Genomic DNA, 22,824 nt, shown 5'->3' on the forward strand with positions numbered 1-22,824 from the left:
GACTCAGCAGCTGGACAAAACTTGTGTGTTCATGTGTGTCTTTCTAATGGTCAGATTCAAACCACGCCATCCCCTCCTTCCCCGTATAGCTTTTAAACACATTGAAATAACGGCTCCTCCAGCAGCTGACTCTCCCATACTGTGGGCTTTTTCTTTTTTTTTTTGAGTAATAGCTGCAAATACGCACACACACACACATGCACATTCGGTCATCACCCTCCTATTCTTCTCCACACAGTGGCAGGAAGTTGTCCAGATATCCGCAGGGCCTCTGAAAAAAAAAAGAGCGAGTGAACAAAGTGGGCTGGGTGGTGGTGGTGTTGGAAGGTGTCGGTGGCCGCGGCGGTGATGGAATCAGGCGACTTCACTCAGAGTTAACGGTTCATTGTGAACAGCGGGACTAAAGGGACACCACAGGGCTTTACGATAGTGTAAAACGCTGTGAGTCCCGGCTGAGCTGCCTGAGATCAGACGCAGGTTTACCAAAACAGCTGGACTGGACTGCTGGGCAGAGACAGACAGGCTGACAGCTGGTGACCTGAAGATGTTGGCTCTGAGGACGTTTGTTCTGCTGGGACTGAGCTGGACGTGTCTAGGTGAGTCAGCCATGTTTCCTTTTATTTTTCGAAGTGTTTTTATGAAGGGACACAAAGAGTACAGTAAGAACTGTTTGGTAAAAACAACATTCATGTAATTTAGGTTTTATTTTTCTATTTTATATAAAGTTAGAAAGTAAGAAAATTAGAGTCAAGAAAAAGGAAAAAGGTTTCAGACTTTGTGGAACTTTTTAGTTGATGCTTTAAAAAAAATACTTGTTTTTTCAGTTTTTAAAAACATCATTATATCTTTGAGCCATGAAGATGCTGAAGGTGGTCTTGGTGATCTCCATTCACACAAGTATTGTCCTTCGAGATATTAAATATCGCCCCCTTGGACCCAAAATGTTGCTCTAAACAAATATATATCTTTCTTCTTGACACACGAGGCACCTCACCTGTTTAAAGTGTAGTGAAATTGCATCCTGTGGCTGTAATTTGAAAACCAGTTTGAAAATTGTGGTATCTGATCTCTGAGCTAAGCATTTTCTACCTTAAAGGGTAACTCCACCAATTTTACACATTTAACACACACAGTTAACAGCTCTTGGGGAGTACAGCTGCATATGTGAAACAAGTAGTATAAAGCCTTTTGTGGCTCCAGAGGAAGCTGCAGACAATCTGAGAAATTCCCTCCAGTGATGTCACTCAGTGGCTAGGTTGCATTGTGGGAAATGCAGGCACCAGGTTTTGTATGATTTACATACAATTGATGTGACTTAAAGAATTTAGGTAAATATGTTTTAGTGCATTTTGAGCATCTTGTAATAGACATTGTTTGGGGGTTTTGTTTTTTGTCTATCAAAATAAGAATTTAAATTGGAAAATATTGTTTTAAGGACAAAGTGAAACTCTTTTTTTTTTTTGCTTAACAGTTTAGTTTGTGTTAACAGCTTCATTTCCTAAAATCACAGTTTTACAACCCCAATTCCAAAAGAAGTTTGGTAGCTGTGTAAAATATAAGCTCAACAGAATATAATTCACTAATCTTTTTGACATATATTCAATTAAAAATACAATATATTTGTAGTTTTTTACCTCATCAGCGTCACTGATTTTGTGCAAACATATACTTATTCGGAATTTTATGCGCGCAACATGCTGCAAACAATTTGGTGCAGGGTCAAGAAAAGACTGGGAAAGTTGTGGAACGCTTCAAAAACACCTGTTAAGAACATTCGACAGGTAAACAGGTGATAGTATCATGATTGGGTATGAAAGGGGCGTCCTCTGAAGGCTCAGTCGTTCACAAGTAGGGATGAGGAGACCACTTTGTGAAACACATGACTGTATAAACGATATTACTACATGGGCTCAGAAACACAGTTCATTTGCAGATGAGGGAATTCTGTATTTTTTGGAATCAGAGTTGTCATAATTAAATTCCTTACTTTCATATTCATAAAAATATAACTTTAAATGTTGCTCCTTCTGTACCAGGGAGGCTCCATTTGCTGATCAAGTGAATCCAAAGTGTTAACACGTCACATGTCTAATTTCAGCTCTATTGTTCGTGCTCTTTTTTTTTCATGCAATAATTTTATGATCCCGCACACACCTGCCAAGCCCATTGTCCAACTCCATCACATTCCTCATCGCCACGGTGACAACCTTCGACCTTTATCGAGGCCCAGCCCACTCCATTTCCTGTTGCTATTCGCTTCTCCTGGAAACTTCCTGTTTATGTCGGGCCCGTTTCCTGTTCCCTTTAACGGCCCGTATCAGGGCCCATCGCTCACGGCTTGACCTGCATTGTTATGAATAGTTGCTAATGCCCTGAAACAATGAGCTGTTTGAATATGTGGCTGAGTTGGTCCTGCGATAAAACACTTAGTGAAAACAGTTTGTGTGGTCGAATGAAACTGCAAGACCTGATAAAATAATGTGCATTCTGAATTAAGATTACATTTGTTTTCCCAGTGTGCAAAACACATGAGGTGTGGAAGTGATGTTGTTTGCCTTTAACATATGTTAGTGCTGATAAAATGCGCCTGCAGTTTAAATGAACAAGACATACCATGGACAAAACATCCATAAAACACACAGTAGACCATCTATATCCCTCTACAAATACAATATTATTACATTTTAAGCACTATCCATGTGAAACATTGTGTACTATTGCCATTTTTTTGTGCACTACTTCACGTTTGTCTCCACAGCTGCGTCTGGTGATCCGTGGGGACAGTGTCCAGTCAACAGAAAGTGTAAGGACAAGTTTGGAGACGGATCATGTAACAAAGAGTGTATGGAGCCCGAGTGTCTCCGAGACGGCTTCGACTGCTTGAAGCCGGGGGGCCACTGCAAGTAAAACACTTTTGTCAATTTCATCGACATGAAACCAAAAAAACCAAAACATTTCCAGCTTAACATTTAATGTTTCAATTGTTGTATCCTGATTCATGTGTTGTTTACATATTTTATTAATTTCCTTTATGTGTATTAATATGTTAAACTTGGTTAAGACACTCAAGTAACAGGTAACTTGGGGTTGAACTGTCATCTTGAATAATTCAATTCTGTCATTAAACTGCCCACTTGTGTAAAGGAGAATAAAATAGTGAAATACCTTAAAGTTTTAGGTAACATAACAAAATCTAGAAATGTGCAATAACCTGTTTAAAAGAAAAAAAAAATCAGATTGTTGATTTGAGGCTGTGTAAGAAAAGAGTAGCAAAAACAAAACAAAAAGCCCAAAAGAGAGTGTTTTGAGAGTGAATCGTCTTCCTGAAATCTGTTCTGTTTGGATCAATAAACTCGGTCCATTCTTTCTAACATTTATCTGTTTTGAGTCTTAAAAGCAAAAGTTAGTTTTTCGAAAGTTAATTCTTAACCATAGAAATATTAGTTTGACAGTCAAACATCTCTTTGTCTTTGTTGGAAGCTCTGGGCAACAAAAAGTAAGTAAGTAAACCATGAGTTGAGATTATTTTGTCAATTCCTGTCTCTTTCCTTACTTCTCTTCATCCCTCCCCATCATGGCTCTCAGACAGGGTCACGTCCAGTACTGCCGCGATCACTATGCCAACTCCCACTGCGAGCAGGGATGCGACAGTGCCCCCTGTGGATGGGACGGCAGCGACTGCTTCCAACACCAGAGCCCCATGTGGGCCAAAGGCACCCTGGTCCTTCACACCAAAGTCCCATATCAACATGGCACCTTCCCCAACAGCTCCCTGTTCTGGGAGCTCAGTGTCCTCCTCCAGTCGCCAGTAATACTGAGAGGCTCCGCCCCCCTCGCCGCTAACAGGAACTTGTTTGACTTTGACCCTCAGCAGCTTGCCACCATGCTGACTCAGGCATCAACGGATGACTCGAATGGGTAGGTGAAGAGTCAAAAGTTAAAAAGGGGAAGTGAGTGTAGTTATGTTGTTTTTCACCAACAGAGGTTGGAATATTTTAAAGCAGACAAAACAATACAAAAGTAAGGACAGATAATAATTTTAAAAAATATGGCTACAATTAGAAAAGAGACCATTAACAATGGAGTCATTTTCCATAGATTTTACAAAAGTCTTTTATTCTGCCAAAGGAACCTAAAAAAGAAGAAAGGGTCATTACGTCACCGAATCCTGCTTTGGGTCCAGACCGTGGTGAAGTACTAATGTCTATGGGAGATGCATGGAGAAACACACTGAAACCCAACATATCAAAGTCGTATGAAAGAATACACTTCAGAAAGTAGGTCAATGCAAACAAGAGGGACAAACAGTCGTTAACCTTCTCTCTAAAGAGTCTTCTTTCATTTTCTGAAGGCATTTCTTCATCAGAAGTCATATGACGTAGATATGTTGGGTTTTTAGACTTCAATAGCTGTCACCACAGTCTGGCACCAAAGCTAGATTCGGGGACGAAACGATCCTTCCTTCTTTTTTAGGTCCCTTGCTTTAACCATAAAGCCGCTTGGCTGCCGACTGTTCGGTTGTATATTCGGGTTTCTTATGCTTCTATGTAAGCTGTATGCTTCAAATATCCAGTAGCACTCCCCAAGACCTCGGAGCAGACTTTGTAAAATTGGTGGCGTTTCCTTCATCAAGGAATACCTACCTTTGTTGTAACAACGTCCACCTTTTCTATAGGGTTCGTCTTAGCAGTAGAAAACAACAACAACTTAATTTTGTCTGCATTCAACACAAGCTTGGGTTATTTGAGCTGAAACTATCAAATATTAAAGGCAGACTGTAGTGTATGGAGGGCATCTTGGAGCAAAGATTCACAGCTAAACTAAAAGATACAAGTGGGCCAAGCACAGAACCTTGGGGAACTCCAGTCTGAACTTGCATTAAGTTATCTCAGGGGTGTTTGTTTTGTAAGAGGGTGTAACTCCTCACAAATGACTGAAAAGGTTCCACATTTTATTAAGTAAACTTATCCTGACAAACCTCAACAATTTAACTGGCCCTCAGTAATGATGTTTGCTCTTGCCTAATGTTTCCTCCCCTCTTGCTCTTTACTAGTTCCCTCCTTTTCCTCCAAGTGGACAACAGGCCATGCTCCCGTCTGCCCTCTACCTGTTTCCCCTATGCCATCGAGGCAGCCAGTTTCCTGAGTGCCGTCAGGTTGTTGAGGCGTCCCTCGTTCTCCACCATCCCGGAGCTGGCGACCATCATCAGTATAAGAGGTGTCCGAGAGGAAATAGGAAACAGAGTGGAGGTAACTCGGAAAAAGGAAGTCAAAGGTAAGCTGTCATGTCCTGTCTCTCTCTCTCTCTCACACACACAGACACACACACACACACACACACACACACACACACACACACACACACACACTTCCAGCTTTGTATCCCATCCAAACAAAACACTATAAACACCTTTTCCATTTCCAGTGTGTAGATGTGCTGATGGTCAGTGCTGCACGTTTCAGTTTTAGCTGTTCAAACACTTAATAGTCAGGGTCAGAGCGCAGCATAAACCAAAATGAAAATTATAAGAATGACTAAGCATTAAAATGACTTTTATGGGCAAGTGTGCTGTGTTAGGCTCACCAAACCAGAAGTTTAGCACACAATTTAAAAATGTTACTTTTTGAATTTAAATTAAAGGTGGTTTGGTTTAGGTAAAGATTAGTGGAAGAACTCTCTCTGCCCTTTGTATCAGTAAGGCTGTACTTGAAATACAATTTAAAGTAGATTACTTTTAAGCCAGAGGCAAACATACTGGGCTTCAATATCTCAAAGAGATCTTGATCTAATCAGAAGGGATAGACAGTCTTATCCCTTGTGCTTTTGATGTATTTAGCCTTATAGAAGACAGTCTAAAACTCAGAAACTCACTTTTCATAATGAGATATTAGTCAACAAGCTGTCCAGAGACAATCAGCTGTCCTTGAAAACCAACTTGGTCTTCGCCAGGTGGCCAGAAACACGTCACCAAATGAATTAAATCTGTGCCTGCTGGTTCTGTAGATAAGAAACTGACCTATAAAGGTGATAATATCTCAATGTTGTGTTCATCCCATGTGGCTAAACAAAATATATTGCTGTTTTAATACTGTGACTAGTTCAAGCTTGATCCAGTCACCTGCAGGGTAAAATAAGTTTACAGTAAAGGACACAAACTTTTGACTCGTTAAAGTGTAAGAATTTTAGTTTAAAACATTAAAAAATTAACTGAAATTATCAACAGAATATGAAGAAAAATAGTTTTGATGTCATGTAAACAATGTCTATTTACTGCGTTGAGGAGATATCTACTGAAACTGGCATGCTAGCCTTGGCCTGTCCAGTCTTGTAATACCAATTTGTTCCTCAAGAGGCGATAGTATGAATCACCAAGTTTGATGAGTTACTAGAGAACAGACAAAACCAGAAAACTACTCATTCATTGCTAATTACTTAAATATTAGCTGCTACTTTCCCTTTTTGTTTTCATGAGTGCCTGTCTTAATAATAATAATTAATAATTAATAATTAACACCTCTATAAGATTGGATAAGGAGCTCCTTATTAACTAATGGTTAACTAGCAGTTAGTTCCTCATTCGTTCCTAAATTGTTCCCTAGTAAGTACACAAAATGTTGCGTCTCTTATAGTGTTATGTTACCAAAGTTGAATCTCACTTAAAGCTGTCACACAATTACAACATTAATACTTGAGAATTTATGTATTTTTGGAAAGTTTAGGATTTTTTTTTAATATTTAAACATAATTCTCGAATCTTTCTCTCAAAGAGCCGACCCCTGCATGGCTATGGGCCGTGATCGCCATCGCGATCGGCCTGCTGCTGGTGCTGCCCCTCCTGGTGTTCTTGGTGGTGAGGAGGGTGAGGCAGCGGCGGGCGGAGAGGGGAAGCAGTAGCAGGGTGAGACACCGCTCCACAGTCACTGACAATGACCCCAAATCCAAGGCCTTGACGGCGCACGCAGCCCACCAGGAGCAGAGGGTCAGATCCAGCAGAGAGAAAGATAAGATCAGCTTGAGGAAAAAGAAGAAAGCGAAGGAAGCGGAGAAGAAGAGAAGGAGGGAACCGCTCGGGGAGGATGCCATTCGAATGCGGTGAGGAGGAGCTGCTTTGAAAGACATGAGAGGATGTTTTGTCTGCTGGAGGAATGATGTCATGTTACAAATATGGTTTATTTCTAAAACAAGCGAGAAGTCATCCTGTGTAGTTATTGAAAAGGCTGAATGTCACTTTTTCTCGTCAGTCAGTTGGATATCATCTTTATTAGTCCACAGTGAAACAATAGCTATCACTAATCCCTAATGTTCCAGGTCCCAGCCCATTTCCTCAAAGACGACCGACCCATGTTAGGTTTACATTTTAGGAAAACACACCCTTAAATGGCCAGACTGTAGTCTTGTGTTTGGGTGTGTTGCAGAGCTCTCCAGTGACTCGTGAATCAAACCACAGCAGTCTCTTAATGTGCTCTGTCGAAACTGTGCTTTTGTTTCCAGACCTCTCAAGAGGGACCAGGATATAGGAAGTGACACAGACTTTACCCAGAGTTCAATGGAAGACATCAATGCGAGATGCTCCAGGCGACAGGAGGACGCCACCATCTGCGACCACAGGAGTCAGGAGCAGAAACACTACCGGGCGGGAAGCTCGCAGCCCCACAGAGCAATACAGCGTAAGGGTTCAACTTCAAATCCTGGCTCCCAGAACGTTTATTACAATACAACACAACTTTATTGTCATTTTACACTGAAATGTATTTGCATCTTTAGGCAAATTAGTATCAAATGGAGATCCATCTGCAATGACTCTTGTTCTCCTGCAGCTCCACCTAGAGGATGGGAGAGAAACGCCATGCCTCCTCCTCTGCTCAGTCCTCCGCAGCAGGTCAGTCCTTAGGTTTTGTTTCTGACAGTGTTTTATTTCATCCATGTTGCGAGGAGCCAGTGTTATTAAAGACTTTGATATAACTACTAGGGCTTTATTTGTTTATTCTCCTTCGCACCATGTCTTATTGGAGATAATGATGTGGTTCACCTTGCCGTCTCTCTTCGGTCTCTTTGGTTTCATGTCTTACTATTTTTTTTCTCTTATGTTTCTATTTTGGAGCAATAAATATTTGTTCAGTGGTTGATTTTAATTTTAATTTTGACCACGCTGTAATAGACCAAACTTAAATTATGTGTATGTCTGAATTCATTATGGCTTGGTTGTGTTTGCAGTCTGCAGAGTGGTGCGGCCCTGATGGGTCTGTGGTTCTGATCCGAGCGGTGCGAAGTGGGCTGGACAGGGTGGTCTTAGAGCTGCTGCGAGCAGGAGTTCCTGTCAACAACACTGATCACACTGGTAATGCATCACTGTCACAGTTACTAAGTTTGCATTGGGGGCTGCAGAGTTAATCGAAATATTATCAGCCAATTGTTTTTTGTTATTTCATTAAATGTTCAAAATGGACCTGGGCTAAACGAGCCCTAGCAACCCACATGAAGGCCAGTTAAGTCAAAGACCCACACGTGTTCTTAACGACTCTGTAAGGACGCTCCCACACAGAGTTTAAAAGCCTGCAAACTCCTCTCCAGAACTGAAGAAGCCTCTTGGATGAGAGGTGAAACGTCTTCAAGAAGCTGAAACAAGTCCAGTTGCCTACGATACAGCACCTAGAATTACCATGACCTGGATGACTGAGAACCTTCATCAACACATTCAAAATAGATGTTGAGATATTTCAGTCATACTTCAGTGAATTGTCTTAAACCTCCCTGTCCACATGTCATATCTAAATCAAATACATGACTGGGTTAAAGGTCCACTTTGTCAGAAAGTTGATTCTTTTAAGTCTCATTCCTGACTCGTCAAATACTGACACTTAAGGACTGTAGGTCGGGTCGGCCACCGTACCAAAGCGTCAGTATTTGACGAGTTGGGAATGAGACTCAAAAATCCACTTTCTCACAACGTTGACCTTTAACCCTTGGAGATAAATCACGTGTAGAGCCATTATTCTGACACCTGTACTCTGAGGGGCTGAAGTGACTGCTGTAACTTACCCCGTCTCTCTCACGTCCTCCTTCTGTGTCCCTTCTCTCCCGACCTCATCTCTCCATTGCTTCCATCTCTTCCTCCTCCTCCTCCTCCTCCTCCTCCAGCTCCCCTGCTGCCCTCCTCTGACTCCGATCAAAGTTAATGTGCTCAAACTCGTGTTGATGGACGTATTAACTTTGCTGCTTGTCTTCCTGTTGCCTCTCTGTCTTCCTCTTCATACACCTCTTATTTTTTCTGTCTCTTTCTCATTTCGGCTGAAACAATTCATCTCCACATCCCGTCCCTCCATCCTCCCTCTCCTCACCACCTGGGCTCGACTCTGTTGTGTAATGGTTGTTCATTGGCTGACTTACTCCCTCCCTTCTTCCCCCTGACCTCCCCTCCACTCACACTGTCTCTCTCAGGGAGATCAGCCCTGCACTGGGCATCCTCAGTAAACCACCTCTCCCTAACAAGGACCCTCATTCGCTATGGGGCTGCTGTGGACCTGCAAGACAACAAGGTCAGTTCTGATTGTTCTGAGTGGGCAGATCACCACGACACTTGTACATAACTATTGTAATAAATATCCTCCAGATATCCTTATATTTATGATTATTTCTCCCATAGGGCGAGACAGCGCTCTTCCTCTCTGCCGTCCATGGTTGCTACGATACAGCCAGACTCCTCCTCCTTCACGGTGCCAACCTCGAGCTACACGATCGCAGAGGACGTCGTCCGATCGACATGGCCAGAGAAGGCATGCATCACCAGGTCATGGAGCTCCTCCTGGCTCACCAGATCCAGAGAGGGCCCGTTCCCGTGGAGTCGGCCAATGACATGATGTGGGAAGAGCGCGCTCTGATGTACTCGCCATGGGTCGGATCACAAGGCCTGCCTGGAAGAAGTGCCTCTTTCTCTGGGATCATAGGGCATCGAGATATGACGCCGCCTCCACAAAAGTACGGTTTCAAAACGTCAAGGGAGAATAATATGTAACATCAAACCTGTTACTGTGTTTCGGTCTAATATTGTGATGACTTTCTTGTCTTGCCAGTGATTGGTCGATGAGCCGAGTGCAGTACCCCGCCCCTCAGAACTGGCGGCCACAGCTCAACCAATCGGCAACAGCGCTGGTCCCTCCGAGAATCATGGGCCGCTCGCCTCGGCCAATCAGCACCTTACAGGAGGTGACCTCGGAAGACGAGGATCGCGACAGGCACCAGGAAGTCCCCAGAGCTGCAACGCCTCACTTCCTGTCGCCGCAGCCCGCCCCTCGGCAGCGCTCCTTCTCCTGCACCCAGCATGCATTGCAGCGTCGCTCCAGCAACCATCAGCCAGAGCCCAATTATATTATCGTGACAGACAGAACAGCCAATGAGCCCATAGAAAGAGTGATGGTTTCACCTCCCGCAGATCAGAACCAGTCAGATCGCCCGCCCGTTGTAAACGGTGACAATCACAGCAGAGCAGAACAAACAGCGGTGAGTTCAGGAAGTTCAGAGCAGAAATCCAGAGGTGAGAGGTTAAACAACAGCGCTGACTCCACACAAACAGCCCTGTAGAGAGCAGAACGAGGCAACAACATGTCAGCTGCCGTGAATGAGATGATGACTTAAAATGAAGCTGTATTAACAGAGAGGCACTGAGTTTGTTGTAGAATTAAGTGTATTTTTTTTGTTAAGTCCAATGAGAAACAGAAAAGCTTACAAGAAAGCCCAATGCTGAAGGGAGCCCAACCTCCATTTACTGTCATTTTGGGACCTTAAAGGAACAGTTCAACCAAAAATGAAAATTCAGTCATTATCAACTCACCCCCATGTCAATGAAAAGTCAGGTGGAGCTTCACAGCAAAACTGAGTGGCAGCGTTCTTCCAAAAGACTTGATGTAGCTGGAGACTTCATGTAAAACATTTGAAAAAACAACGGGGGAAAAAATGGCTCCATACAGCTCGTCCAGCTTAATCCAAATCTCCGGAAGCCTCATGATCCAAAATTGATTTAAAATCTTCACTGTAGCTGCTGAGCTAAATTTGTTAGCACGCAGTCTCGGGGCTTGGAGCCATTTCAGTTTTTTGCTTGTTTGTATTTTCCGTTTTCAAAGAAGTCTCTAGATACTTTAGTTGTTTGGGAGAATGTTGCAACGTCTTATCAGCATGGGGGGTGAATAGATAATGACTGAATTATCATTTTTGGGTGAGCTGTTCCTTTAATTGTTATCCAGTATATATCTGTGTGGTGTCACCTGATATATTCACTTCTTAAACGACTAATTTGTTACATTCCTGTTAAATTAAAACACAGCTGCTCTTGGAGATGTTCCTTCCCAAATTTCCTTCCCACTTTTAACTCGTCTTTGTCTAAATTATTATGATATGTTTCACTACAGAGGGGAAGATCGTTACTTGTACATTTTTTTGTTCCATGACACAGTCAGATAGGTGATATAACAACCTGACTGAGATGATGTTGTGAAATACTGTATATATTGACATCGTCTTGACTTCATGACAGGTTGTATTCTGATTATTGTGGAAACAATCAAGGAGAAATATTAATATAACATTTTAAAAAAACATGTGCATGGTTGCACAAAGATGTCAGATTTCTACAGAGACATTTAATAAAGTGACTTTTCATGCAAATGATAAAAAGGATCTTTTAGTTTATTTTCAAATTCACCTGCATTTCTTTTGTTATTTCTTGTTTTCCATCTTCAATAACTAAAACCATGTACAAGAAAACATAGTATCTTTTGAATTAATGAGAGCCAGACCAGTAGTGGCACCAGCGACTGACTTACACTCAAAACACAATTTGCCTAAAACAAAATATGTAGATTTTCTTTCTGATTCTATTACTTAAGGTCAATATAAACGGTCACATCCAATGCAAAGCTTTTCAATCATGTTGAGTTAATGTGAATAAATTAAATAAATACATGTGTGACTTAAAACAGGACACAATCTAAGTACTTTGAAATATTTTTATGTACAATAAGTGAATGAAGAACACCTGAAAAACACATCAGGTTTATGTGTAAATCAGACTAAACTATTTAATTCATTCACATTGACTCAAGATTTATTAAAATTGCAATAAATGTGACATTTTACATTGAATTTATGTAATAAAATGGAAAATGTACACTTAAAGTCACTGTTTTGGGCAAATTATGTTTTTGAGTGTATATCGAGGTTTATTCACGCCAACTGATTGATCGTGCGCGGGTAGGTGTTATTTCAGCCACGAGCCATGTGGATCAAAGTTTTTTGTGGCATTTAGCACATTTAAAATGTCCTTCAAGAACAACTCACAGTTATAGCAACAAAGTTGGTGGAAAGAGAAACTCATTTTAGCTTTTCAGGAACGAAAGTAATCTCATCACAAAAATATTAACACTCTTTTTCTTTAAAAAACGTTCAATAAGAAGACTTCAATAAAAAGTAACAAAGAGGTTTAGAAAAAAGAATCCAGCTGTCATTCCAGCAGTTTCTGGCCTTGGTTCAGACTTTTTCTCGTGGGAAAAGGGGAAATGACGCTGCATTTACAGCTTTATTACCTGTTAAAACTGATACATCATCTGAAAGGTGGCACAGAGAGGAGACACTTCCCGCGTTCTCACGCGCGTTCGACGACGTTTGAGATGCAAATGAGCGACAAACTGAACGAGCTGTGCGGTTTGAACAACTGTTCACTTAGGCGATGACATGATCAGACAAGCTGCAGCGTGAGAAGGTCAAAACTGTCATTTTAAGTTTAGGTTTTGGGTATTTTAATCTAATTCTTACATGTGGCTATAGAACCGTTTTACGCACGCCAAAATACCCCACTGTTTATGGATGGATGGTAACTTTTTAGCGATTTTTATTTTCCTTTAAATCTCTCTTTAAACGAGCAAAACATTGCGTCACTCAATGTCGTTGTCACAGCAGGAAGATATGATATTACGCACGGGATCGGCACATTTTACGCACAGAATCAATTCCGTATCACTTTATTTCCGTTGTTCAAATGTAACTATAATATCGTAGATATGAATATTCTTATGATTTAAAGTTGATAATCTAAAATACTTGTAATAATAAAGGGCTAATTGCGTATAAATGTCAGTATGTGTCTGTTGACTGTGTATATGTTATAGTATTTCAAGGAGAGGATTAAACTTGTTCCATTGTGTGAAACGTCACCGCATGGTGCCGTTCATCCTCACTTGCGTGACAGCAGTCCACACGTCTGCATCCGAAGACACGTGCCAGCAAACAATCAATGAACACATCAACCATTTAGTGATTTTTCCTTTTGTTTATTTACAAATGACAAAATAAATTAAGGTGCAAAAATACATCATTAGTGACGCAATCAACACGGGTTGGCCTGTAAAGGCTGTAGCAGCACTCGATCGTGTGATCATAATAAATTTACAGTCTCTACACATTTATCAGACTTTACAGAAAACAGGAGGCCCGTGTTTAATACATTGCACTGAAAATGTCCATGTAGAAAATCAAATGAACAACACACAGTGTTGTTTTAATATCAGTCAGCGTGTTAGAATCAATAAAAGTTCAGTTTTTGAGTCACTGCGCGGTGATCAGGGCCAGGGCCTCCACAGTGACTGGCTGAGCGGTTGACTCTGTGGCGGACTCTGTTTACTCGCTCGACTCGCCTCTCTGTGGGGCTGCTGGGGAGTTGTGGGATAACGAGTCGAGTCTCCGTGGGTCTGAACACTACTGGCCACAGGCGTGCAAAGTCTTCGACCAGATCTGTGTATCAGCACTTGAAGAATGGACCTGGAGAACTTCTTGAGAAGCAGGGAGCTGGAGGAGGACCGAGCTTCGTCGGTTCTCATTTGGACGCCTGCAGATTCAGAGTCTGAGCGAGAAAAGCGAGCAGCAAAAGACGCGTCCAGTGCCGCTCCGAGCCACAGGCCTTTCCCCTCAGGTCCCAGGAAGTGAGCGGCTCTCTGCAGGCAGGTGGAGAAACCGTCTTGGAAGGAGTGTTTCTGGCCTCCACCGCCAGCATCAGCTCTCACCTTGTCTCCTGCAGCGGTGTTCTGGAGGAAGAGGACTGTGTGCTCGAGGATCTCAGCTTTCTCCACTCTGCGCTGAGTCGCTTCCTAGGACAGAAACAGAGGAAAAGACAAGTAGAGTTAATAAACATTCTCAGGCCGTCAGTCCCTATTAAAAAAAATCTTTAATCGTGGAGGGTGAGCAGACCACCTGTGTAATGTGGTCTTTACCTGTTGCTGCAGCAAAAGAGTCTTGAGGCTGTCCAGGCTGCGGTTCATTCTCTCTCTTCGACGTCTCTCCACCTGAGGTTTGAGACTCTACGAGACAGAAACGAGAAAACAAAATTAATAAATGTTCCTTAGTGAGTAATGTGCATCTCAGGAGAGACCATACAGATGTAACAGTGCTACATAATACTCTGTAATATTCCATGAAAGCATGAATGATCCAAGTACCTTTCTTTTGGCCTTTGCGTCCTCTGAATCCTGAAGAAATTTCATGATTGTATTCCAAGAACAATCCAGCGGTGGCTGCCGGTCCTTCAGTCAAAGCTGAATGTGGCCCCTCAGCCTTCAGTGAGGGCTTTTAAGCTGTAGGTGGGCGTAACTTCAGGCTCCACCCACCACTGACCACCACTTGATTTTACTCCAGCTTTGATTCCATGCTTGAGTTGCAAAACTCCCTTTTACGAAATCGTTAATGTTTTTAAAATATTCAATTGCATGAGAATCAGACATTATTATTACATTTGAATTACATGTGACTGTCTACTTTGTTGTGACTCTTTGTTTGAGAACCGTCCAGTTTAACAGTTTAGAGTTGGCCACGTCAGTGCAAAGGGGCAGATTGTTGTTGTTAACATTAATATGACGTAAGAAACGTTTTATTATTTTCTACATAAGCTTTTTTAAACGACCTGTCTTCAAAACATTTGGACAAGGAGATTGATGCAGACTGAAGTACCCAACCAAAAAAAAACTTAACTTATCTGCGGCCACGTGCAGCCGCCCAGCCGAGTGTTAGCGGCACGCGCCTGTGAAAGTGTCACCGGCTCGTGTGACGCTTATTTGCATGTGTAAGAGAAAGCAAGAAACATCCGCCGCAACAGCTTGAAGCTCAGACAAACGACTGTGGGTGTCTTCTCACTTCATTACTATGGATGTCGACACGAGACATGTCCTCAGGCAGAAACTGCCAGAAAAAAAAAACAGGAGTCTGGAGCCGAGAGATCAGATGGGATCGAAAACATTGAGCGAGCGTTCACTCAGTGACTCACTGATGAGTTATGCTTTCCACAGATTCTATAAAATCTACAAAAACAAACTTTTACGGCGTGCGTAAAATCTACTTTTAATGCGCAACTCTCTGTTAGTGTTGTCTCTTGGCTGTAGAAAGAAACTAAAGAGTCAAATACTTCAGAATAAAGCTGAATTTATCTTAATTGATCAAAATGATGTTTCTTGACCGACAAACAATCTGCGAAGTCCGCTGAAAGAAGCATCTATATGTCGCGCGTAAAATGACAAATACCTGTGAAATCATGAGATCAAATGGCGGCACATTTCAAGATGACATCCCGAGAAGCAACGCGTGGGAACCCGAAAGACACTTCTCCCCCCAAACCCTCTTTGTAATGATGTATCGATTCTAACAGGTAATAAAGTCTGAACGTAGCTCCCTGCGCACTTTTCCCATGAGAGAGTGCTGAAGGAGCTACTCTCACAATTACCAATATTACTGTAGGTTTGTTGGTGTTGACAGTGATCAGTATCATTTTCTCAAATGACACTGTAGTTCTCAAGGGATGGACGCAGTGCGCGTAAAGTCCAAACTGAAACAGCAAAACATTTTTGTGACTCACGGCACAAACTGTAATAAATATCTAAAGTTCCACGTGTGTGTGTGTGTGGGAACCTGAGAGCCACCTTTCCTCCAAGCACACTTTATACTTGAAGTATCGGTTTTAACAGGTAATAAAATGCGAATTGAGTTCGCCTGCGCACTTTTCCCATGAGAGAAAATGGAGTGAGCATCCCCCACATTTACCAAAATTACTAATGGTTTGCTAGGTCTCCCACACTAAACATAACTGAGCCAAGTCGTTGTGTCATCTGTTATCGGACAATCTACAAAATAGTAGCACATTACATTTTGTTAAAACATACTGTTGTTCTTTACGCTTGAAGATTTTCCTTTTACGCGCGGCTTTTCCAATGATCTTGTTTAATTACAGCACTGAAACAAAACGTTGTTTGACTCTCGTCACACTTTGTAACTCTCAGTTTGAGTTCCAAGTGTGTCTGTGGGAACCTGAGAGCGACCTCTCCTCCAAGCACACTTTATAATGAAGTATCGGTTTTAACAGGTAATAAATTGAGGATGGAGCCTCCTGCTCCACGTTCCCAGGATGAGAAAGAGCTCGGGGACATTCTCCCACTGTCTCACTCACTAAACATTTGTCTGACTGCATGTTGTTGTGTCAGACGCCAAATGTGCATTGACGTAACGCCACTTATTTATATGTATTTATTGGCACTCGGCTTGGAGAACACGTGACCATTTGCCTCAGTGTTCTAACGACTTTAAAACACTTTGTCTTCGTGAACATTTCTTATGTAACCTGTCCGCTTTGCAGTGTAGGAAGAACTGAGAACTTTTAAGTTAAAGTATCTATACATCATTGTAAAAACTTACTCTATCAAAGTAAAAGTCCTTCAAAATCCTGTTTAAGTCAAATTTAAAAAGTATCACAGAAAATGTTTTACTGTTTTATGTATTATTTGTTCATTTCCTTCTTTAGATGTTTCTTGTTTTTCACACATTGTGACAAAACGATCAATGCAGAGAGAACGACGTGCCTGAAGACCCTTCACCAACATGGCACGTGCAGCTGCCGAGCTGCGGGTAAGCGGCACGCGCCTTTCAAAAGGTGTTACCGGCTCGTGTGACGCTTAATTTACACATGTAAGAGAAAAGAACAAACATCCGCCGAAACAGCGTGAAGCTCAGACAAATGACTGTGGGTGACTTCTCACCTCATTATTATGGACGGTGCACGAGACATGTCCTGGGGCAGAGACTGCCCGAAAAAAAGGAGTCTGGAGCCGAGAAATCAGATGGGATCGAAAACATTTTGAGTGAGCGTTCACTCGGCGACTCACTGTTGTGTAAGATTCTCATAAATTCTGTAAAATCTGCATAAATAGGAAACTTTTACGCGTGCGTAAAAATCCACAATTTTATGCGCAGATCTGTAAATTGTTGTCTCTTGGGTGTTAAACAAAACAAAACCGTAAAACACAACAATTTAAAGTTGAATATATGTTATTTTATGCAAAATGGGTTTTCAAATCTACAAATAATCGGCAAAGTCCGCTGAAAATGGCAGCTATGTGTCGCGCGTAAAATGACAAATACCTGTAAAATCAAGAGATCAAATGGCGGCACGTTTCATGACGACATTCGTAGAAGCAACGCGTGGGAACCCGAGAGCCACCTCTCCCCCAGACTTCTCCCCCGAACCCTCTTTGTGATGCTGTATCGATTCTAACAGGTAATAAAGTGTGAATGGAGCTCCCTGCGCAATTTTCCCATGAGAGAGCGCTGAAGGAGCTACCCAAAATTACTAATGGTTTGTCTCTGCTGACAGTCTCGCACACTCAGTAAACAAAACTGAATCAACTGGTCTACCAAGAACTGTCTTTTACCGCCGATGTTCAAGTAGCACATTACACTTACTCAAAGGACACTGTCGTTCTCAAGGGTGCGCGTACAGGCTCCAGCTTTACGCGTAAAGTCTACACTTTTACGCGCGGCTCGTCCAATTAACAGATTTAGTATCAATGCTCTTGTCTAACTCTGTAACAATTAGTTTGAGTTCCACGTGTGTCTGTGGGAACCTGAGAGCCACCTCTCCTCCAAGCACACTTTATAAATGAAGTATCGGTTTTAACACGTAATAAATTGGAGATGGAGCCTCCTGCTCCACGCTCCCAGGATGAGAACGAGCTGGGGGACATTCTCCCACTGTCTCACTTACTCATCATTTGTCTGGCTGCATGTTGTTGTGCCAGACGCCAAATGTGCATTGACGAAAGGCCACTTATTTATACGATACACTATAATCTGGTTAGGAGAACACCTGACCATTTGCCTCATTTCAGAGCCTATTTGGGTAACATGAATTAAACTGTTTGATAGAGGGGAACCCACTCAATTATGGAAATGCTGACAACAACAAGAGCCCCATCCAGTTTTAAAGGTCACAAGCTGAATGGTTTTATAAACCTCTTACAGCCCTGTGTGTTTTTCCACCGCTGCCTCTGTCAGTATGTTTCGCTCAGAGCTTTATTAGTAAGATATTAGAGAGAAACGAACACGTTTAGGCGCTCTGCTCTTATGATCTCATCCTGCTGAATTCAGAGATTAACTATAATTTTCAGTTAATGATTACTATCTTACATTTATTCTACACATTGACTGCGGGAACGAACCTCGTCTCTTTGTTATATGACTCTGATATTAACCGAACAGTTTGAGACGGACACGTGCTGCAGCTCCAGGAGCACACGACCACTTCACACCTGATTCAAGCTCTCGACAGTCAGAAAACGCTTAACAACTGACTGAAATCATTACACAACTCAAGCTGTAACAGACTTCAAGTATTTTCCTTTATTATATGTATTTTAATTCATTAATACAGAGGAGCTCTTGTTCGTCAGTTCTTCATCAGATACATAGAAAACATTCATTCAGCTGAGTTATAAACATCTTGATTATATATTGTTGGAGAGCCCCTCAGCCTTTGGCACGCGTCTATGCCTTCATTTCGAAAGACATGATAAAATAACTTCAATATCCCTGAGAAAGCTTAGATAAGAAAGTTAATAGAAGACCATAAAAGACATTTTCTGATATATTCACGCAAAGTCACAATTTAAGTTTCAAAGTCAGTGCTCCTCATTAAAACTGAAGCAAACTCACAATCCCAATGAGCTCAACGCGTAAAAATAATCCAAATTACTGGGTAAGCGTGGTGCGTAATTTGCATTTGAAGGACCCGCGTGTGTTTGTGGGAACCTGAAGGCCCAGAGTCCTCCACACACACAGACACACACACTTCTTTTAATGATGCTCTAATTCTAACAGGTAATAAAGGTGCAAATGGCTTCAGTCTCCTTTTTCCCATGAGAAAGAGCCAGAACTGTGTCTCTCATGCTGCCTCACGTCAGGTCCGTTTCTAATGTGAGATGACTGGTAACCACAGTAAATGGTCAAATGTGTGGTTGGTTAAACTTTAGTCGATTGTTATTTCACTGTTAACAAACAATGAAAAGCTTTATAAACTAATTATTAAGCAGATGTTTATTGTAAAGTTGCAACTGATGTTTATAATAGTTTTTAAATGTTTAATAGATAATATGTAGTTTATCTATGAACAATGTTTGGCCATTGTAAATTTGGAGTTGATGTTTACAGACCTTTACTATTGTTTAATAAATGCATTTATTAAACATGTCATTGTTTATTACCAGTCAAAATACTATTAACTGACGTTTAATTAACTATAATTTACCATTTTTTAAATATAGTTATTATAAAGAAGACAATTACTTCCAAAAATTAAGGTGTCTGTGTCTGATTTTTCATAATTACTGTAGTTGATTGAACTGCAGCTCCTGCTGACAGGCCAGAATATCATCTCATATACAGCAGTGGTAAATGACTCTTGCAGCCGACTCTTGGCATTTTGTTGTCTTCTGTGTGTTGATAACTGGACATTCACCTGGTCCCTTACTGGCTCAACAAAATGTCTGTTTCAAACAATTAAACTTTTTCACAAAAAAAGAAAAATGCATAGGCCTACTAACAAGTAAAATAATCAGACAGCCACGATGACATGTGGAGGACAAATGTCCTCTGAGTGTGACCGGGCTTCAAAGGGCTGCAGGAGGTGTTAGGACACGTTTTTGCTTCCTGTGAGGTGACACCGGACACGCGCACAAAACGCAGGTCCTGTGAGCAGCTGAGGGGGGGTGAGGGTGAGAGGATGAACACTAACTACAATGAAAACAAACGTGGACATGAGCTTAGTGTTTTAAAATCATTCTGTCAGGTTAACAGTGTGACAGCCAAGATATTTTGTGGAGTGTAGTTTTAGACTGCTGGATAAAGTTCTCCATGTTGGGACTGTTGTGCTGCAGCATCCTGTGCCCAAGTTTGTCAGGGACTCTGCGGTTACACAGCCAATATGTTGTATGGCGGAATTATAATTGTATTTTGAGGAACACATTAAGTTTGACCAGACGTCTTTAAGAGCAGAACAGACGCATAAGCAGATGTGTCTGTTCGCTGCAACTAAATCAAGATTTTTTTAATACGATTTGCTGCGTTAATGTGTTCTGTCTGCACTTTTTATTGTACATCCTTTGCAAAAACATCTCACAGCTATATTATCTTTTTTTCATGTATCCAAAAAGCGATCCAAACTGAGCGAACAGAGTGTGAGCAGTCATCTTTGATGTCTTTGAAGTGAGAGCTGCTGCTGCTCTCTGTCACCTCACGGCCAGACTTCACACCTGGAGGATGTCGCTCTGCAGGAAGCCATGCTTCACACCTCCGCCTCAAAACCTAAAAGAGCTGTCAGCGCAAACAAAAGGCTTGTTTGTATCGAAACAAATAAATAGAAATCACTGACACGGCGCGTTTTCATTGTAAAAATTGTTTTTTATTTTTGTATAAAAAAGGACGGCTGCTCGCCACAGGGAGACAGTCAGAATAAATTAGTGTGCAAAATAGACAAGATTTATAAAATAAGAAGAGAACACAGGATGTCCTAATGCCAGCAGACATCGTGGCACACAGGTGAGTGTGAGGGGCCGCACGGGGCTCTCCCAGCCTCCAACCCTGAGGTCCCACACCTGGAAATGTGACGGATGGACACTCAGTCATTACCAACTTCAGAACCACACTCCTGAATCATGTCAGCAGATGTTGCGGAGGGTTTTTAGCAGGAACTCTTCAGCTCCATGATACTCACCTCTAAACTCGCTCTCCAGCACAGCAGCAGACCCAGCCGGACAGCTCGGCCCCGGCCACATGATCCAGCTCGCGTCGGGGGGAGAGTCTCTGTGCCTGTCGGCGGAATGAGTGGCTGACCCACTGACTGCGCTCATTCAAAACAAGAGTAGTGAGTCAACCCTATCACACATACAGCACATGTACAGATGATATTTACATTATTTACAGGCTTTGAGGTTGAACAGCAAACACTGCGATGAGTTATCAGAGGACCAGAGGTCGTTGTTTGCAGGGTTACAACGCAAATGTTCTCTCACGAACACTACAGTTGTTTATATGAATCATTTTAAGTCATTAAAAGTTCAGATTTCACAGGTGACTGCTGGTGATCAGTGCCAGGGCCTCCACAAACTCTGGCTGACCGGGCAGATCTGAGACGGGCTCTGCTTGCTCGCTCGCTGACTTTGTCTCTGAGCCTGTTGGGGAGTTCTCCGAAACTCCTGCTGAGCTGGAAGTTCATACGGATGAACCAAACTCCTCACGCTGGACTCCCTTCTGTGTTTGGATTTCTGCCTCAGCATCTGAAGAATGGATTTTGTGTGCGGCAGGGAGCTGGAGGAGGACAGAGCATCGTCAGGTCTCCTTTGGACGCCTGCGGAGTCAGAGTCTGAGCGGGAAAAGCGAGCAGCAAAAGACGCGTCCAGTGGTGCACCGAGCCACAGGCCTTTCCCCTCGGGCCCCAGGAAGTGAGCGGCCCTCTGCAGGCAGGTGGAGATGCCGTCTTGGAAGGAGTGTTTCTGGCCTCCGCCGCCATCACCACCTCCAGCTTCTGCTTTGTCTCCCTTGGCAATTTTCTGGAGGTAGAGGACTGCGTGCTCGAGTATCTCAGCTTTCTCCACCCTGCGTTGAGTCCCACCCTGGAGGAAAACATCAATATGAGTTACATGAGGCGTCCACTGGCTTCATTAAGAGGAATAATACATTATATTTCTTTCTCCACGCATGCAAATGTTCAAATCTGTGGATTTCTTTGCAAAGCAACAATAAGATGGAAACCAAATTGTCATTTTTTCCAAAAATCATATTGTAGATTGCACACATGAAGGACACTCAAAGGTTTTTTGTCTTTTTTTTTTACCAGTTGTTGTGGCTCCTGAAGCAACATGGTCCGCAGACGCTCCAGACTGCGGTTCATCCTCTCCCTCCGACGTTTCTCCACCTGAGATTTTATGAACTAAAAGAGAAGAAAAAAACAAAAGTTTAAGGGATGACCAAAAATCACTTCACTTGATTTCTTCCCAACTTGCTGATCAATGTTTTCTGAGACTTTTCTCTAAATCAAGACTATAATTTCAATCATTTAACCGAGTTTTTGTCTGTAATCTAAATAATAATAAACACTGGTACAAAGTATATTCACCTTTCTTTCGTCTGTTCCATCCTCAGTTTCCTGTAAAAGTTGCATTGTAGCCAGTGGTCCAAAGTGTGTTTTTCCTATTCCAGAGTTCACAGAAGAGACTTTCCTTCACAGTCTGCAGCAGATCAGGTAATGACATTCTGGTCTCAGGCTACAGCTTTTACCTCCTGACCACCAGCCCCACAGACTCCTCCCACCACCCGGTCAAATTTTACAATCCTACCCCCCACCTCCTCCAGAAACCACCCACCCCCTCCACACAGCCCCATCGTTTTGTACTCAGTGTATACACTTTAATTTCGACTTATCTCACATTATATTGCTCTGAAACCTCGATGTCACCATCATGCAGCCTAATC

The 22,824-nt window shown here is 42.2% G+C and overlaps 2 protein-coding genes across 3 annotated transcripts; one reads left to right on the forward strand and one right to left on the reverse strand.

Moving 5' to 3' along the window:
* Nucleotides 1-326: 326 nt before the first annotated feature.
* Nucleotides 327-11,689, forward strand: notchl (notch receptor, like). Of its 2 annotated transcripts, XM_084358304.1 has the most exons (11): nt 327-596; nt 2,759-2,903; nt 3,586-3,918; nt 5,054-5,274; nt 6,768-7,092; nt 7,492-7,667; nt 7,818-7,879; nt 8,215-8,338; nt 9,439-9,536; nt 9,644-9,975; nt 10,071-11,689. In XM_084358304.1, the coding sequence occupies exons 1-11, from the start codon at nt 545-547 to the stop codon at nt 10,576-10,578; spliced, it is 2,376 nt and encodes a 791-aa protein (XP_084214430.1). In that variant the 5' UTR covers nt 327-544; the 3' UTR covers nt 10,579-11,689. The 2 variants fall into 2 exon arrangements, with proteins under 2 accessions (XP_084214430.1, XP_084214431.1); XM_084358305.1 differs by lacking the exon at nt 327-596 and having other exon boundaries at nt 2,824-2,903; nt 3,590-3,918.
* A 1,918-nt stretch (nt 11,690-13,607) lies between these two features.
* her7 (hairy and enhancer of split related-7) lies at nt 13,608-14,544 on the reverse strand (the record flags this gene model as incomplete). Its single annotated transcript, XM_084357144.1, has 3 exons — nt 14,481-14,544; nt 14,256-14,342; nt 13,608-14,132 (listed from the first exon to the last, which is right to left on the reverse strand). The coding sequence occupies exons 1-3, from the start codon at nt 14,523-14,525 to the stop codon at nt 13,608-13,610; spliced, it is 657 nt and encodes a 218-aa protein (XP_084213270.1). The 5' UTR covers nt 14,526-14,544.
* Nucleotides 14,545-22,824: the final 8,280 nt, after the last annotated feature.

This window comes from Pagrus pagrus (assembly GCF_965226575.1).
Source record: "Pagrus pagrus genome assembly, chromosome: 7".
Classification (NCBI taxonomy): Eukaryota; Metazoa; Chordata; class Actinopteri; order Spariformes; family Sparidae; genus Pagrus; species Pagrus pagrus.